Source organism: Poecile atricapillus, chromosome 3 (genome assembly GCF_030490865.1).
Source record: "Poecile atricapillus isolate bPoeAtr1 chromosome 3, bPoeAtr1.hap1, whole genome shotgun sequence".
Lineage (NCBI taxonomy): Eukaryota > Metazoa > Chordata > Aves > Passeriformes > Paridae > Poecile > Poecile atricapillus.
In genome coordinates, this window is record NC_081251.1 from 5,825,619 (window position 1) to 5,844,492 (window position 18,874).

Below are 18,874 nucleotides of genomic sequence, written 5' to 3' on the forward strand. Positions count from 1 at the left end.
GGGGTCTTCCAGATGTGCATAGAGCTCTCTCTTCCCTACTCCTTCCTTTTTTTTTTTTTTGGGTGGGTGAGGGGGGAAGTGGCAACACCCAAACCCACACATCTATAGATCATTTCAATTCAACCAGATGTGGAAATATTTTTTGTTGTTCCTGTATGCCCCTTCTTTCCTTTTTTTTTTTCCCCCGCCTATCCTAAAGTGCTTTGTTATACAGAGCTCTGCTATAATGCACATAATTAAGTATAAACTCTCGTCTAACAAAGCTATGTATGATCAAACAGAATGTGATGGAAACAAGGCTGGGGGTTATCTGGCACAGGTTAGTGCAGGAGTGGTGGTGACCTGTGTAATTAATTATTTATCAAGTTACCTGAGGACCATTGAAATAGATTATGCACCAGTTTGTTAGTGGTTCTTTAGTTAAAAGGTCACTACATGAACATAGCACAGCGTTTTTTCTACAGAAATCCTAAATAAAATTCACTTTGGGAGTGAATTCATTCCCAACTAAAATCAGCTCTGGTGTGTGAGACTGGAGACGGGCTGGCACATTTGTCTTATTTTGAGATTTCACAGAATCCCAGAATGGTATAGGTTGAAAGGGGACTTAAAGATCATCTTGTTCCAACCCCCTGCCATGGACAGGGACACCTTCCACTACCCCAGGTTGCTCAATTTGCCAAAGCATGGTCAGGAATGAACAGAAGAGAAAAAGGGGGAGAAAGTAGAAGTCTAAAAAACAGAGTGGAAAATATGACTGGCAAAGGGAAAAGCAAATACATAAAAATTGTGAAGGAAAAGAAGAGGGAGAAATCCCAAGAAAATACTGTTTGCATGTGTATGTGAAAGCAATTTCTTCAGATTTAGCAGCATCCAACTTGTACAAATCTTGGTTTAAATGGATTTGGAATATAGTGCTGAAGACTAGAGCTTGGATGTAACCCTGTTAATCAAGCTGCTGTTGTGGAGTTTTTACAAGCCCGCCAAAAATCATTCCCTATTTCAAGTGGTTGACACTTTCTGAAGAGAGGAGTTGGCACTCATGGCAACTGTAACATGGAACAGCACTTTCTCCCTAATGAGAAGTCTCCCACCTACCCTGTGCTTATAGACTGACTCATTATGGGGGAGAAAACCCAGACTTCAAAGTACCAAATTATGGGTCAACTAATTAATTTTTTTTTAAATTGCTAGAGAAGTTTGTCCAAAGTTAAATCCCATCAACTTTTCTCTCATCTCCCAACCTGAATCCTTCTCTGTGCAGAGCTATGATTTCTCTGAATCCAGTTTGAATTTATTTAGTTTGGATATTGCATTGCCTCTGTGTCATGTTGGCACTGTGGTATCAATTAGATGGTGTGAACCATCTCAGTACTGTGGTGAGAATTACTATTAAAAAGCATCTTTTCTAGCAGTGGTAGCATGATAGTTCAATCTCAAGATTCAGTGGCCTCATTTCTGCTTCTGAAATGAATTAAACAGTATTGGAATGGGTTCTATGGCCCAAAGATAGATAGGAAAATCTTCCCATGACTGCAGAGCTGAATTCTTGTAGACTCCAGACAGATGGCTATATTCATACTGTTGAGGGACAACACAGATTATCTCAAGCCACTGGTGATTATTTGGAAGTCTTCAAGCCAAACCCTACCAGGGACCCTTCAAATTTTTACAAGCATTAAAATATTCCCCCCCCGCCCCAGTTATTGCTTGTGCCAGTGCCCCAGAACTGCTTATAGGGGTGGAGGCAGATATGGTTCTGGGTTGAAATCAAGGAGGCTGGGCCCCCCTTTTAGCTCTGCCAGCAGCTTTTTGCATGACCTTGATCTGTAACTTAGGGTAAGCTTCATTCCATTTAACATTGACTAATGGCGAGGGTGTCTAATTAAACCAGTCATGTGTGCTCCGTCTCTGATCAGAGAAGGAAGAGAAAGCAAATTCAGGAGGTGAATCATGCCATTTTAAGGCGAGTGTCAGAGACAAATGAGATTAATTGCCCTCTGGAAGTAGCTATTTCTTTCCATTAACCGAAGAGGAAGTCTACATTAGAAGAGTTTAGACTAGATGCCTGATTTATGAATGGCTGAAGTTAAGTAAAATTAGTCCTGTCCTTAATCTCCGTGCATGCCTGTTTCTCTGTGTGCTGAATGACAGAAATAACACCTTCTGCATCTCATAGTTGAAGGCACCATTGGAAAAGAAGCATCCTTCAGAAAGAAATTAAACCTAGGAGCAAAAATGCAGCCATTAGAGAAGCAAGCTCTTGCCCATGAAACATCTAAATGACAACATGAGCAGGACCATTGGGGGCATCCCAGTGCTTTTGCCATTTTACCCCTTCATATTTTGACAGCAAAACACCCCTAAATGAGTGTTCCAAGTGTATCCAGGGGCAGCTGTCCTGTTTTGGGTGAGTGCAGTAGGAGCACTGAGGAAGGCTGACCATGCAAGGGTGTGTAGGACCCAATCCTGGCCTGCAGCCTTGGAGGTTTTCCTTGGATACTGCTCTTCTCAACTGACAGGGACTAATTACTTTTTGGAAAATCTCCCAGAGGAATGAAAGCTCATGACTAACTGTAACAGAGTTAAAGAAAAAGAAAAAAAAAAAAAAAAAAGAGAGAGAAGAAAAGCTTACATTTTCTTAGCACAAATCCACAACATATAAACCAGGCATGGAGTAATTGTCCCAGCTGATAAGTTGTATGTACATATGAGGCTGCTTTTTGAAGGGAAAGTTTGCCTCTTTAATTACATTGGGTAGTTAAAGCAGGAAAAAAAAAAAAAAAAGTAAAAAAGAACTTGTGTGGGTGTCCTGATAAGTGCTTATTTTGATCCAAATTGTAACATGCTACACGTGTATGGGCACAGCTGTGCTTCACAAGGCTTTCACCAGCACAACCATGTCCAAAACACAACCCCTTCACAATGTTTCTGTGGTATTGGGAGTAGCTGAGATACCTGTAAATCCATTAAATCTAATAACAGGTCCTTAGGGACCATTTTGGGGTTTTTTTTGGGGGTGTGTTAAATTACTAAATCTTGTTATTAACGCTTTTATTTTATGATTTGCTGTTTCCAGGGCACAGACAGAAGCTTGATGACTCTAAACCTAGTTTGTTCTCTGAACGCCTCAGTGATTTAGGGCGCATTCCTCATCCCAGTATGAGAGTAGGGGTCCCGACCCAGAGCCCACGGCCCTCTCTGAACTCTGCACCAAGTCCTTTTAATCCACAAGGACAGAGTCAGATTACAGGTAAGAGACAGAACCATAGGTTTGACTTGCACAGGCTTTGGTAGTAATTGCTTTTGGATATTTGTGTCTCAGCTGCAGTCAAAGAGGCTGTTACGGAGTGGGGGATGTTCTCCAAGCAAAGCTAGGTGGGAAGTAGATTTTTCTATAGTGCTTGAAGCTGAAAATGTCTTTTATTTTTCTTTTTTTTTTTTTTTTAATATCTTTTTGCCATAAATCTAAAATAGTCAATCCAGGTCATTTGAGTAGGGATCTGGTGAAATTCTAACTGCCACGTTGCTCTGCCTTCTCCATGTTGCAACAGTACCTTTAGTATACAATAGAATGAACATTTTTATTCAGCCTTGTTATTTTGCACTCATGTTAAGGGAAGCAGCCAGCACTTAATGGTCTTTTTATCAGAATAATAATACAATCTTCTCACATGGTGGTTCCCTTCTACCACCAGTGCTGACCATGGTTACAATAACTGAACTGGGTTATGTAGAAATCTCCAAAGGTTGCTCATGAGGGTTGTATGCAACATTTATGATTGCATGCTGAGAGACAGATTTCATTGTGCTGAGAGAAATCATAAAGCACCCACCATGTGTCACAGATTAGAAAGCTGAAATAAGATGTTTAACTGCAGCTATGCCAGAAGCTTGCAGCAAAACTGAAGCCTACAAAATAAACCAAGGTTGTTTTTTCTAAAGTCGGAGCTGGTTAAATTTTTCAAAAGAGTTTCAAAACAACTTCTATCTAATTTTGGGCATTTCTAGATTCTAAATTTGTGCTGACGTGTTCGAGTCTATCCAGGGTGTAAAGAGGTGTTACCCCTGAACCAATTGTTAGAATTGTTGAAGAACTTCACCTAGATGCAAGTCTGTCAACAAAGCTCTTGGCCCAATTCCGTAGACCTGTTTAATACTCACTTCTGCTGCTACAGTTGCATCCACAGCAGAGTCCTTTGCCAGCATTATACACCAGCATTCTTTTCCTGGTAAAGCACTCCTAGTATAGACATAGTCTTTGAGTCAACCTAGGAAGATTTCTAGTTTCATGTTTCAAGTGGTTTTGACATGATACCAGCTGAAACTCAGCGGTTTTAACAAAGTGTTGTGGCTTTCTTCTTCTTTCTTTTCCTTCTTTTTTTAAGTTCAACCGGTTTATTAATTTGCAGTAAGAAAGAGAAGTGAGTTAGTTTGAACCCAAAGTGTTCAAGGAATTTCAACAAAAAAACTGTTCCCATGAGCTGTGGCAAAGTTCTCCTAGATCTAGAAATCTAACTTTAAGTAGTGTAAAATTTTTATAATATATTAAATGCGTTGGCTGTACCCATTACATACTACCTGCTGCCCCCCAGCTTCCCAGAGCAGGTTTTTTTGGCTAGGCTTCATGTTATGTTCATTGGACATGTGAAGTCAGGGCTCTTGTGCATATAATTTTCTGGGTAAGAACTGCTGAACTAAAACACAGCATTTTTTTCTAACCTAGTCTTCTGTCTGGCAATGTTTGTAGACATAGTTCCCAAGAAATCCAGGCTATAAGCAGTTTTTTTTTCCTTCTTCCTTGTGCCTCCATAGTTTACCTATTGTGCAATACTATATCTAGGAACGAAAGAGGGTGAAATTCTTCCTGACCCCATCTGGTGATCAGCTTATGCCCTGAAGCACAAGAACTGAGATCCCCTTGTAATTTTCTTCCTAACTAAGTGTAACCTCATATGCTGCTCTCCTTCACATAAATGCCTCCTGTAGAAAATGTTCTGCTGGCTTTGATTAATAGACTACTTCTCTGCCTCGTTATGAGGCAGCAGCAGCATTTACAGATCTGGGAGATGAAAACTTCAGATGAGCTTTCAATAAGCCTGACTGGAAACAAAGCTGTGTGGCATTCCCTGCCTTCTCTGCAAATTTAAGGCAGCAGTTCAAAGCACCAGCTGAGACTTCATCAAGAAGAGGGAAGATGTGGTGCTGGTAGGGCAGAGGGAAGTGAGCTGAGCTGAGGGATGCAGGCTGGATTTCCCATCTCTTGTAGATTAGGTGCTTTTATTGTTGGACAAATTCAAGGTTATAGGATACATTAGAATCCAAATTGCTCTCATTTTCCCCAAAATGGTGAGGACTCTGTAGTGAATAAGTGGTCTAATACAGTATTTCTAATGTTGTTTCCCACTCTTGCCCCCTCAGTTTTGAAAAGTCCAACAGCCAGCTCTCCATTTGCTCTCTGGTGGCCATCCTATTTAATTAGGTGATTGGTATGAGCATGTTACATGGGTGCAAGCTCTGGGAATTGCAGTGGCTTTCCACCAGGTTTTTGGGTGCTCTTCAGGACCTTGACTATAATCTGTAAAGCTCAACATGTTCTGATACTCCACCAAAGTGCTGGGATGCTTTTTGGCAATCTGTCCCTATTCTGGGATCCTTCTTGTGGGATGAATGGGTACTCTTTGGTGCACAAACCATGTCAAGGACAGATAAAAGTGATGCCATGGATGAGTATCCCTTTGATCGGGTGTTGGGTGGGAAATTGCTGAACATCCCCCTGCTCAGTGTGGTGATAGGGAGTGAGGTGCTTGAGCTGTCCTTCAACACCAGTTTCCTTGTTGTAGTGGAATGCCACTGGCTTCTTAACATAAGCACTGCCTTGGGTATACATCAAAAAGGGAATAGACCCTTCTGTCTGAAAACCAGGATTTTTTAATTACCTTTATTAGAATTAACTAAGCATTCCTTTAGAAATACCATGGTTTCATTATCTCTTTACCTAGTTATTATTTAGGGAAAATAATAAATTTCTAATAACTGGAACAGTAAATACTGGTTTCATACCTAAAATCCATACTATTGCTAGTAAGCACATAAACATTTTTCTTCGTTCTACTTGAGGCCTTGCATAGCTATTGCATGATTAAACAGACATATTATTTAAAGCCTGGCTCACCCACACCTGAGTCTGAAAGAACTCAGCACTTTAGGGTTCACTCTTATATTTCTTTTCTCTGCCTAGGTTGTGTTTATTTTCCTGGAGTATCAGAGTACAGGTTGTACAAATCACAGCACAGTCCTTAACCTACCACAGGACTGGGCTGTGGCAGGACATGGCACAGAGTTGCCCTTATTCAACATGGCATTTTAACTAGGATTCAGCAAAAGTTACATCGAAGGGTGATTAAAAAACAAATGGTCCAATAAGCAGCTGCCTTTGCTGAGGCAGTGCAGATCCAATTTGAACCCTGCTTGCTGCCCGTAAATCAGGAATCCTGTCCATTCACATTTGGTCACTGGTATATTTGCTTTTTTTATTTTTTTTCTCCTTTCCCTAACGGGCTCGTGCAACTTGTTCACGTATCCGATTACATTCCCGTTCAGACACTGAGCTGTTACATCAGTGTTCCAGTATGAGATGAGGAAAACTTGTTTTTATTTTTTTAAGATGCAACTGATGAGGATTAGCTTCTGTAGGCCAGGAAAAGCCATGGGTGTAATGGCAGGAATGTGGTCAGGGTGAGGACCCCATCGGCTGGGCTGCAGGGACAGCAAAGTGGGAGTTAAGTGAGGTTTCATGCTCCATCACCACTGTGGCACTGGCTGATCTATAGGCAACCTGTGACTTTCATCACTGAAATAACAGCCCTCAAAGGCAAGTCCTGTGAAACCTTCACTTTTTTCCTTTTCCTCTTCCCCTTCTCCACGCACTTCAGGGATGTTATGCTTCCATTTCTCATCATTTCTTAAGCAGATTGAAAGTCTTCAGAGCTGGCTTAAGAGGAAGGTAGTGAGGGGATACATCTTCACTGGCAGACAGGGACTGATTTCAGGGACAGTGCACACTGAATCTGCAGCCTGCTGTATTTTATGCAAATTGATTGCATCCTCTGGTTAACTGGCAAGTTGCCACTGTGGACCTCCATTTCATAAAGCTTGTGCCCCTCTTATTATTCGTTTAACTTTATTTCCCTCTACCCCCCTTTTAAAACTTAGCTGCCCACTGGCATGAATCATTGAGTTTATCGTTTTTTTTTTCATTTCAAAAATGTGACTCTTGGAGGGGTGGGAGGAGAAATGGATTTAGAGGTTCTTCAGGCCAAAATCTGGTATCAATTACTTTTCTGTACATTGGGGTGTTACTCCACTGGATTTGACTTTGGTGATTGAGCTGGGCAATTCAGATGAAGCCCTGGGCTTTTAAAGATGCGTAAGAAGGAGTTAGAGAAGAGAAGAAGATTGTGTTTTGCTGTTGTTGTTTTGCTGAGGGGGTTAGTGTTACAACAATAGTTGGGTTACTCATGCAGAAAGTCATCTTGGCTTTGTTAAGATCAGAAGTGAGGATATTTTCTCTAAGTGTTTACCAGAGATAGCTCCAGACAGCTTGTTTTTTACTATTGGCAGTAGCACTAATCCAACCAGCAGCAGCCAGAGCTAGAGCTGATGGCTGGGTTTAAATGAGAGTGTGATGCATGTGATGTCTGGGTATTATAGACAGTAGACCGAGGAGCTGCCAGCCTGTGATCATGCTCTCCTCATGTAACTCAGCTTGGAAAAAAGGGGGACTTGTTTTATTTTTTCTTATAGAAAATCAGTGTGCTTCACACCTCAATGCCAAAGTAGTGGAAAAACTTGTTCTTCAGGGATTTTTGCAGGTTTTTTCTTCTCTCCATTGACACTTCAGAACATGGAAGGTGTCCCTCCCCATGTCAGGGGGTTGGAACTAGATGATCTTCAAGGTTCCTTCCAACCCAAACTGTTGTATGACCCTATGATGATTTCTGTTGGAAGAAGAGAAGTTGTGATACTGGAAATCCAATGTCACTGGTGGGAGAATGGGTCACCAGGGCTTTTTCATTCTTTCCTTTATAATTTTTGTTTTATGTGGTGCATCTACTCTTGGACTAATTTTTAAAGACTCTTATTTTCCATTAAGCATCAATATCCACCGACCATTTGATGCAGTCAGTCAGAGACAACAAAGGTCAAGAGCCCTGTCTGTGTCCCATGACTATAAATGTGACAGCAAAACCTAGACACAAAACAATACGCAATACTCAATATTTCCTGCTTTGTGGAGGTTCACCTGGAAGTGAAAACAGGATGGAGCTGTTTGTGTATTAGTTTAGGCCTCACCCCACTGATTTGTTTCAGCTGAACTGTGCCCAGCCTGTCTCAGTGTACCCACAATATGCCCTGCTGTGAAGGAATACGCTGAGAGCCGCACTTCCCCTCACACCCACGCAGGCATAACAGAAATGTTTACAAAAGGAGGACTGCTCTTAGTAATCACTCCAAAGTTTTCGAGTGTAAATGCCAGCTCAGAGTGGCCCTCTGGCTCCTTCACTGCTGTTGAATGCTCTGTTAGCCCTTCCCCATGGCTGCCATATGGGAATGCAGGTGGCTTTCTCCTGGAAAGTTCATTTTATTTTTATATGAAGTATTTTTTCTTGTTTTGGAGGGATTCCTTTAGGGAGGAATCCCTATGCACTCTTCCTCAGAGCTTTAAGGTTTCTCATCTGTTCTGTCTTTTTGTGGTGGGGAGATGTGCTGTGCCTGCAGAGCATGTGGTGCTTTGGGCAATGGTGCAAAGTCCCTGGTTTGCAGGGATCGTGTGGGCATGTGGAAGCCCACCAGCCAGAGACAGTAGCGAAGCTGGCCTGTGGTGTAGGAGGCCAAAGAAAACCTCTCACAGATCACCTCATAGCTTCTTCCCCAATAGTATGAGTTAAACAGTCATCCCACCTCTTCTAGGCCAGTGAAAGGAGGAGGTGACCCTCTTAAGGGTCTTGTGTTTGCCTCACACATGTGGATCTGTGTGGATCTGCCCTGGAAGTGCTGTTGTGACAGCTGGCACATCTTGTGGTGTCCCCAGCACCCTCCTTCCCTCAGAAGGTTTGATGGTGTGTGTGGAAGAGATTGTCTGGTGGGCCTCAGTGGTCAAAATCACTGCTCCAACACCATTGCAGGGACCATCTCCATGTGAACCAGAGGGTGCCACATGAGCTGCCTGTCCATCTTCAGGGACTATCTGGGGCAGCCTTGGGCTCTGCCTTGTGGAATTTTTCACTGAATTGGGCAATGCTGCTGAGCAGTGATGTTTGCCCTGTGGGCTCACACGTCACCTTTGACTTGGCAAGGCGACGGTGTTTCACCACTCTCTTCTCTCACGTCCATGCAAACCTTGACCGCCATTAGGAAGCAAGGGTTGGCTTCAGGGCATTTGCTCTGGGGTCTGGTGAAACTTGTATTTTCACTTTCCAGTTTCCTAACGGGTCAAAGATACCTTGAGCCAGTCAGCCCCAGGGCAGTATTTCCCACCCTGCCTCGACCGTGACCTCAGCCATGCCTCGGTGTGGAGGAATCACAGTAACTCTCTGGCCTGAGGTACTGTGACCTTCTCCTCAGTCACTGAGCTCTGATGAATCATCTAACGTTCAATTTGGTTGGATTTTTCTCTTCATTATTTCCTGTTCTCTGGATGACTGATATATTTGAGGTACATGTTGAAAGACTATATGATATGTTTTGGGGTCAAGTGATGGTCCATCCAGCCCCATATGCTTCTTCTGGCAGTGCAGTATGAGATACTGTTTTGAAATACCACATGAGCCTTTGAAAGACCACTTTTTGCTATTCATCATTCTTGCATCCACACAGACATTCACAGTTGATGGATTAAGGGTGTTAATTGCAAAACCAAGTCTAGCATGGCTGTTCAAAGTGATGAGAGTGCCAGAGACGCTCAAGAAGTTCTTGTGCCATGAGGATTACACTACCAGGAGTGGCATGAGCCTTCAGAAAGGCACCATTTTTTCTGAGTTTTCCACCTTCTTAGGCCAAAATGATGTAAAAACATCCTCTACTATGATTTTTTTTCCCAGCCTTTACCTGCTATGTTATTTCCTCCTAGCATTGGAGCTGACATAAACCCAAAACTTTAGGGGCCCTGTTTTTGATTCAGAAGCAGAGATTGACCCAAGGTCTTGGAGTTTGAAGGATCTTGGATGTGAGATTGTGCTCCTAACACACCATTAATTTTAAGATTGTTTTTCCAGCAAGCCTAGGCTTTCTGTTCCCACTTGAAGATCATTTACCATTGACTGTATGGTGAATTATTGTAGTGGAATGAGGCAGAGAAATATGTCAATATCAGATGTAACAATGAGCAGTCAGTCAGATTTGAACCTGTGCCAATCTATACAACCCTGGCCTCGAAACTGTTAAAACAAAGAAGTTCATTACATTTAATGATCAAGTGTCCTTTGGATTTCTGAAAAGTTTATGTTAACCATTTATATTACTTAGCTCTAATATAAATTACAAACTCCAGGAAAATCCTCTTAAAATTAAATTGGAAGGTTGTTTTTATATATATATATATATATGTATATACATATATATATATAGTTATTTTGCTTCAAGGAAGTATCTGCTTTCCAGACATTTCTTCAAACAAATCATGTCTGAAGAGAAATAATAAACAAGAAGTAGCTGAAACTACAAGGTTTTGCTGTGTGGAAGAGCAGGGAAAGGAGTGAAAAAAAGGAAAAAAAGTTGAATTTCCTGAAAAAGAGCCTTTGCTTATGCCATGTGGCTGTCACATTGCTGTCTGCAAAGCAGGACTTTAGAACAGTGTTCTGACAGAGTAGGTTCTCCAAGCTGATAGACTTGATGTGCTTCCCTGAAAATACTGGGCAGGATTTGAAGGGATGTGCAGGATTTCTCTGAGCTGGTTCAGAGATAGTTTTCTGTTTATTGTGCACTGCCTCAAACAAACTTTGGGGTTGAAAGTGCTTTGTTTTTGTCGATGTAAGGAAATAAAAATCATAATTTACAAGGTATTCAGTGGTATCTTTATCACCAGATATTAACTGAGAGCATCTGGTTTATAAATCCAAACATCAGTGAGTAAAACTAGGTCTCCTACCAGTGCTTCAGCAAAAATTGAACTGTGTTTATCCTAAAAATCATTTCCTCCATAGTGAGCTATTGCTAATACATCGAAAGGTATCATTAGCTTCTGATAATTATCCCAAGCCACTTGTTTTCATATGTTGTAATTGAGGGTACTGTAACTAATTGGGCCAGCATTCAAATGTGACTTTTTTTGACAGATGCTGATAAGATTAATGGCATTTTTTTTCTCCTTGGCTAGTATTTGCAGCACTGAAAACACTATTGTGTGATGTTTGAACTGGATAACAGCTGGCCAGGCATGCCAAGTGCTGACTGTAGAGTCTACCCACCTCTGAAGGAAACAGCTTTAGGTTGTGCCAGGGAAGATTTAGATTGGATTTTATGCAAATTTTCTTCACTGAAAGGTTGCTCAGGCTTTGGAACAGGCTGTCCAGGGAAGTGGTGGAGTCACCATCCCTGAAAGGGTTTAAAAAACCTGTAGCTGTGACGCTTAGGGATGCAGTTTAGCAGTGGACCTGGCAGTGCTGGACTCAGCAGTGTAAGAGGTGTTTTCCAGCTATAATGATTCTATGATTCCATGATTCCATGAAGTCCACCTCCTGAGATCAGACCTGTGGCTCATCCATGTTGTCTGCTTCTCTTTCTGATTCCTTGAGGACTGGCAGCTCTTGGTATAACATGTTGGAATAGAGACACCAGGAGTTTGCATCACAGCTTCTAGATCTTTTAAAACTCTGCCCTCTGGTCTGTTCATTTCCCACAGAAATTGTTCTGGGGAGGGAAAAGCACAGACCAAGACTTGAAAGTGCTGAGTGTTGAGGAGCAAACTGTGTTTCAATACATTCTCACTCCTGGTAGTACTGATGTGTGTATGTTCAGTAATCCCACTTCTTTCAATTAGGCTGTTGATACCCTAAAACTTTTCTTCCTTTTAAAAAAAACTTCTCTTTTTTATTTTTTTTTGTTTGTTTGTTTTTATTTTCCCCCTAGACCCCAGGCAGGCGCAGTCATCCCCGCCATGGTCCTATGACCAGTCTTACCCATCCTACTTGAGCCAGATGACTTCACCGTCCATTCACTCCACAACTCCCCTGTCCTCCACTCGAGGCACAGGACTTCCAGCCATTACCGATGTGCCCAGACGCCTCTCAGGTAAAGACTCTGTTTTGCCTAAAACAATTATGCAGATAGGAACAGGACTGGCAGCAGCTGCCTCCATGGCCTCAGACAAACCTTGGCAAGGAGAGCAAACCTCAGCAGTGGTACCAGGGTTCCTGCATGGCAGGCAGGATTCTAAATCCTTTTTTTTTTTTTTTTTCCAATGTGGAAGAGCTGCTATGCTGCTCTGAGCATGTCTCTCTCAAATAACTTTAGGTCCATTTCAGATCAGATTATTTTTAAATTGTTAACCTGATTACCTGATTCTTTGAACAAATTATCTCTCTTTTTTTATTTTTTTTATTTATTTTTTATTATTTTTTTAATTTCCCTTACAAAAGGATATTTACTTGCATGTAATTAGGCCCTGGCACAGGTTGTCCAGAGAAGCTGTGGCTGCCCCATCCCTGGAAGTGTTCAAGGCCAGGTTGGATGGGGCTTGGAGCAACTTGGTCTAGTAGAAGGTGTCCCTGCACATGGCAGGGGGTTGGAACAAGATGATCTTAAGGTCCCTTCCAACCCAAACCATTCTGTGATTCTGTGCTTTAAAGTAAATGTGATGCTCTCTATTTTTTGGTGCTCTACCTTTGTGGTGCGTGTGTTGTTAGGCATCCTGACAGATAGATGCCTTTATTTCTTCAGCAGTTAAGGCTGAGGTTCACTCTCCTGCATTTCAATCCAGTAGCTTAAGAAAGACTGTTTCCTTAGTTAATATGTACTTAAGACGCCTATCAGAAACAAGTTGAGTCACTCAAAGGTAAAGATTGGACTAATTGTGCTTTGGAATGCTGCAGGAGAGAGGAAACACATTTAGGAACATAGACAAGACAGTAGTAAGGAACTGAGACTTTTTTTTTACCAAACAAATGCACATTTATATATTGCGCAATTCACCTCTAATGGTCTCAGTGATAAAACCATCTGTGTAAAGTAATCTGATTGCCCCAAAGTAAGAGAGAGCCTGTCATGGCACACAGTCACCTTGTACCTCTTGCCAAAAATGAGGAACCTTAGGGGAGGGAGGCTCAGTCTTAAAACTCCAACCTTGCAAGTGTGGAAATATTAGCAGTGTATGCCAAAAAAGCATGTGTAATGTAAAGAGAGCCTTTATGATTCATTAATGAAAACCAAAGAATCAGTCTTATTACATCTATTTTTTGCATGTTTGCAAGATATTATTATAATCTTGGATACTGCTGCCATACACCTGTTTGATTCCCAGCCAGGTGAATTTCTTGCTGTTGTGTTTTCCCCTTCCACCAAGCTCATAGCACTGGAAATGTTGATCACTCCACTGAGCTGAATCCCTGACAAGCTGAACTGCAGCCAGCAGGCATGGAGGATTTGATTAGCGTAGACTCCATGATTTCTTTCATCTTGGAGGAGGGAAGCTTTGTTTCTCAAACAAACAGCTGCAAACCCCTCTGCAGCCCTAGTGCACTCTGCATTCACAGAGATGCCAAAGATCTCCATGTGGGCTGAGGGCTGGAGGGTTTTGGAGCAGGTTCCTGCGGGCTCTCCATGCAAAGCCCTGACTTGGGTCAAAAAACTCGATCGGCTTGATGCTGAGGAAATGCTTTGTTTGGCCCAAAACAGGTTCCCTTTGAGTCAGAGCCTCCTGATGGTTTGTGCTGTCGAATGGCTTATTTTTGCAATTGTGCCTGCGGCAGTACCTGCAGGAGAGGCTCGGCTGGGACCTGGCAGCTGCACGCCGCATGCTTGCCCTGCAGCCCTTGCTTGTCTGTGTGTATTCAGACGTGAGTGCCTGGCATGTGGGCACAGGCAGAGACTAAAAGACCTGGCTGTGTACGTTGTGTGGCCGTGGACTGAACTTTCCTGCCGTTCTCTATGGCCAGTTGCCTTTGTGCTTCTTGTCCTTCATCTTTCCAGGGCTCAAGCGATGCCTCCGCAATGTCCCGACCTTTTCCCAGTGTGGGGATCTTACTTCTAGTTAGATTCAAGAGTGAAAAAGGGGGACTTCGATCTTCCACAAGTGCCAGAGGTTGTGTGCAGTGTTTGCTGACAGAAATAGAAATAGAAATAGAAATTCAGAATAGAAATGCTCTACTCAGAACTAGAGAGAGGCATTCCTGGCTGAGGGACCCGCTCGGATGTTCAGGATGCAAGAAGGCACATTGCAGCCTCAGCTGCAAACCTGACAGTGCTTCTCAAGAGTTTCACTGGGAGTGCCACAGGGAGGGAGGTCAACATCCAACACCTCCTATATCTAAAGGGAGAGAGAAATGCAAGTTTTAAGTTGCCCTGTACAGCAAGCAGTTAATCCGTCACACTCAAAGAAATGTAAATCTCCACTCAGTTACTTAATGCATATTTAGGAAGGGAACAAAACTTTGAAGAGGGTAGAAAATTACTGCAAAGAAACACTAGAATCCTTAGAAAACTTCAGACGTCCCAAAAGCATGAGGGAGAAATTAGAGTTTTATAAGGCCTTGAATAAAAAAGTCCCTTTCCAATACAGTGGCAGAAACCTGATTATCGAGGCTGTTAAAAGTATACAAGGTCATTTTAATGAATGCCACATTTACTGCCTGTTGCTTAACATCATGCAGGAGGAAAAATGAGTAAAACCTCCCCCTTAGGCTTTGGCTGTCACACCTACAGGCACAGAACTTCCTATCTGCCCTAATTTCACATCACCCAGCCTTTCCACAGGCCTCCGTGGCTTTACCTGGACAACTGCTAAAGTTGTTCTCACCCAGATGTTGAAAATATTCCATCCAATAAAACAGGAGTAGCTCCTGGTTTTATTGTCAGTGGAAGTCCTCAACAGCTACTTTTAATCATTTTCTTTGACCAAAAACACACTCATCCTATGGCCAAAGTGGTGGTGTTCTTCCCCGTCTTGGGATGGATACATGAGCCAGCAGTATGCCCAGGTGGCCAAGAAGGCCAAAGGCACCTGGCCTGTATCCAGAGTAGTGCAGCAGCAGGACCAGGACAGCGACAATCCCCTTGCCCTGGGCACTGGTGAGGCCACACCTTGAATCCTGTGCTCAGTTTTGGGACCCTCATAACAAGAAAGGCATTGAGGGGCTGGAGCTTGTACAGAGAAGGGGATGGAGCTGGGGAAGGGTCTGGAGCACAGCTCTGATGAGGAGCAGCTGAGGGAGGAGCTGGGGAAGCTCAGCCTGGAGAAAAGGAGGCTCAGGGGGGACCTTCTGTCTCTGCACAAGTCCGTGACAAGAGGGGACAGCCAGGCGAGAGTTGGGCTCTGCTCCCAGGGAACAAGTGACAGGATGAGAGGAAATGGCCTCAAGTTGCACCAGAGGAGGTTTAGATTGGATATTAGGGAAAAAGTCCTCACTGAAATGGTGGTCAGGCATTGGAACGGGCTGCCTGAGGCAGTGGTGGAGTCACCATCCCTGGAAGTGTTCAAAAGACACATGGATGTGGCCCTTAGGGACACAGTTTAATGTTGAACATGGTGCTGCTGGGTTGGACCTGATGGTGTTTTCCAGCATTAATGATTCCATGATTCCTGGTGATGAGGTGTCAACCCTGGATTAGGCTGAGCATGGGAAGAGGTTTGGGGCTGCAGGACAGGACGTGGTGGGGCACTGCCAGAGCAGTGCATGCAGTTCCTCATCCCACAGGAGAGGAGAAAAGGGCAGCAGGCTGCAACCCCGAGGAGTTCCTCAGGCAGCTGCTGCAATGCAGCTGAACTGGTCATGTCAGTGTCTTGGATGATTTCTTTGCACTTCTGGCAGGTTTGCATGCGTGCTGCAGGCACGTGCACATACATGCCCATGGCTGCCAAACTGCAAGTGTTCATCTTCTATTCTCCAAATGGGGGTCAGCGCTTGTTTGCACTGCTCTACAACTAATCAATTATATATCCCAGGTTTTTGGTCAGTATTCAACAGCATGAGCTGAAAAGCAAAGTAAAAAAAAAATTATCTGGCATCACTCATGCAACTTTTGAATCAATGATCTTTCTGGTCCAGAAGTTTCACATTCATATCAGGAACAAATAAAGAAACAAGTTCATGAGGCCATGAAATTGCCTTACCTAAATGTTCCAATCATAAAAAGAGCAGGATTCCCCATATTTTATTAAATGTCTGTCTGTTCAGACTTCCCCAGAAGACAGTGAAAGTTGGTGGCCCAGCAGATTAATATTCTTAATTAAATAATATTGTAGTGGAAGCCATGGGAATATAAGAAAAGGGTCATTTTAGAGAGAGTTTGCCTGAGGGATGTAGTCTTATTGCATGATTCATAGTGAATGCACTCAGTCTTTGTGTCCTATGCATAACCAAAGTGCATGTGGGATGGAGAGCATGGGTGACTATTATGTAATTAATGTATATGATTCATATAAATATACACATCACAGCCATTTTACATAACACTTTGGGGCTGATCCAGCCTCCCCACATGGAAGGTTCAGAGCAGGGAGTACAGGCTGGGTTGTTCTTGCAGTCAAAAGAAGGCTGCTCCCAGGCAGGTGAAGGAGGGGTGGGTATAGATATCCCCAGGGCAGACATCCATTCCTGAGACACTCACTCTCAACTCCCTTTTGAGTCAGTGGGGACAAACTGGCATTTTCAGGACTTGTCTGGTCTGCAGGTGATCTGTGCTGGTCCCTGGCAGTGCCTGGGAAGAGCCTGTCTGTCTCTGAAGCAAGCCTAGGTGAGTAGTTCAAGTACAGGCACGTATGATCTGATAGTCTGCCTTTGCTGAGGTGATTTAAGAGACAGTTTAACTGTCCCATAAACATATCCATATCACAGCCTCATTACACTCTAGTCCTGGTTTAACCCTACCTCACCCTGACCTCGACCTTCTCTGCTGTTGCAGGGTTTGAGCTTGATTTTAATTTTGCTGAGAATCCCGAGAAGGGGAAGGTGAGGAGACTTTGTCTCCCCCTACACTTTTCCTGGAACTACTCACCGTTCTGGCTAAACATGAGACTCTTGCTTTTTGCTTCATCATTGAAAGCGACTTGCAGGGTCAGGATCTTCAGGTGCTGGAGGACTTGTCCTGCAGGTGTACCACAAACACGTTCAGTGCTGACTATGGAAGATCCTGTCTGCGTTTGACAGATTCCATATGACAAATGAGAAAATTAAAACTGAATCTAAATAGCAGGATAAATTACCAAGCCTGTCTTTTCTAGGCCTGGGTTGGACCCTTCCTAGATATCTGTCAGTTGGGGATGTGCCACCATGCCCAGATATTGCTGTCCCACTAGCTGGAGTGCCCATAGGGTGCAGGGGGATTTTGCCATCTCTGTATTTACTGTGCCAATGAGTAGGGGCATGCTGAGGTAGATGGGGGAGATGTTGGGATCAGACCGTAAACAAAAGTCTGCAGACCCATCCCTCTGAACTAAAATGACCAGGAAGTGGTATCTTCACCAATAAATTACACAGTGGTAGGGCTGGAGTCTTAAATAGCAGTACTGTTAATCTGTCAGTGAGGCTGGTTTTGAGTGGGGTTGGCCGGCATGGTGGCAAACAGGTCCCAGCTGTGGTTTGGAAATGAGCAGAGTCCCAAACCTGCTCCTGTGGGCAGCTCAGAGTCAGCCACCCCATTATGGAGGCAGGATTTAACATTACATCTGTGGCCAGACCATCCTGACTAGATTTAGAGCCAGAGAATGTGCCCTGACCTTCTTTGCTACTTCATGTATAGCCAAACTTCCCCATTAATTCATCTCGCTCTGTAGATAAATCACCACAATCTTTTGGGCCATCCTGGACCCTCATCTCAAACTGAAATTTATGAAACCTTCCTGTTCTCTCAGCTCAGTGATGGCTGGCAAATATAAATGCAATGCCAGCCATGCCCTAATCAGGGACAGTACTGTTTTTTTACACAATTTAATTTTCTTTCTTGTCAGTCTAAAAATCATATAATAAAAAACCACATGGAATGGAAGCAGCTCCAGCTGAACCTCTGGAATTAGTATTTGTATGTCAGTGAGGAAGAGGTTGGCTGCAATGGGCTTTTTTATCTTGAGGTCCTGTACTGCTTGGCATCTTGGGTTTCTCACCCTGTGAATTACCTTGGATTTTTCTAGTGTCACGTACTCACATGATTTTTGTAACTAGGATTTTTCCTTTTGGGGGGAATTTGGTCTTTGAAACAACTTTTAGAAATAAAGGTTGTTTGTCTTCTCCTAAGGAGCTTAGAAAACTGTACAGCAACTAAGTAGAAACAGTGGCTATAGAAGTAGCTATGCTTTCATCCCTTAATTCCTGCTAACTTGATTAAATGTTGTGGGCAAATAAGCACATTTCAGGATCCTCATTTCATAAGGGAAGGCATTAGTGCCGTCTCCAAAATACAGTTCTTTTCTCCTTTATGTGCTGTGGGGAGCAGAGAAACAGTGAATGCCATGGCTATTGCCAGCATGGCTCTGGTGTGAGCAGCCCCTGCAATGAATGAGCAGTTCACGCTTCAGCAATATTGTCTCAGGCTCTTGGCAAACCCAAGAAGCCAGCTCGGTTACTGGTGCACTCACTACGCTGGGATGTTTTTCTTGGTGACTGTAACAATTTTCAGTCTGTCTTCTTCTTCTTCTTTTTTTAATTTTTTTTTTAATTAAATG

At 43.1% G+C, this 18,874-nt stretch overlaps 1 protein-coding gene across 3 annotated transcripts in view; it reads left to right on the forward strand.

Moving 5' to 3' along the window:
* Positions 1 to 18,874, forward strand: part of RUNX2 (RUNX family transcription factor 2) — a 157,424-nt gene that overhangs the window by 51,296 nt on the left and 87,254 nt on the right. For 2 of the 3 annotated variants that reach the window (XM_058836066.1, XM_058836067.1), the window contains exons 4-5: positions 3,080 to 3,253; positions 12,130 to 12,291. In XM_058836066.1, the coding sequence (XP_058692049.1) occupies positions 3,080 to 3,253; positions 12,130 to 12,291 (336 nt within the window). The remainder of the gene's footprint in view (positions 1 to 3,079; positions 3,254 to 12,129; positions 12,292 to 18,874) is intronic. The other variant, XM_058836068.1, reaches the window with a different exon arrangement.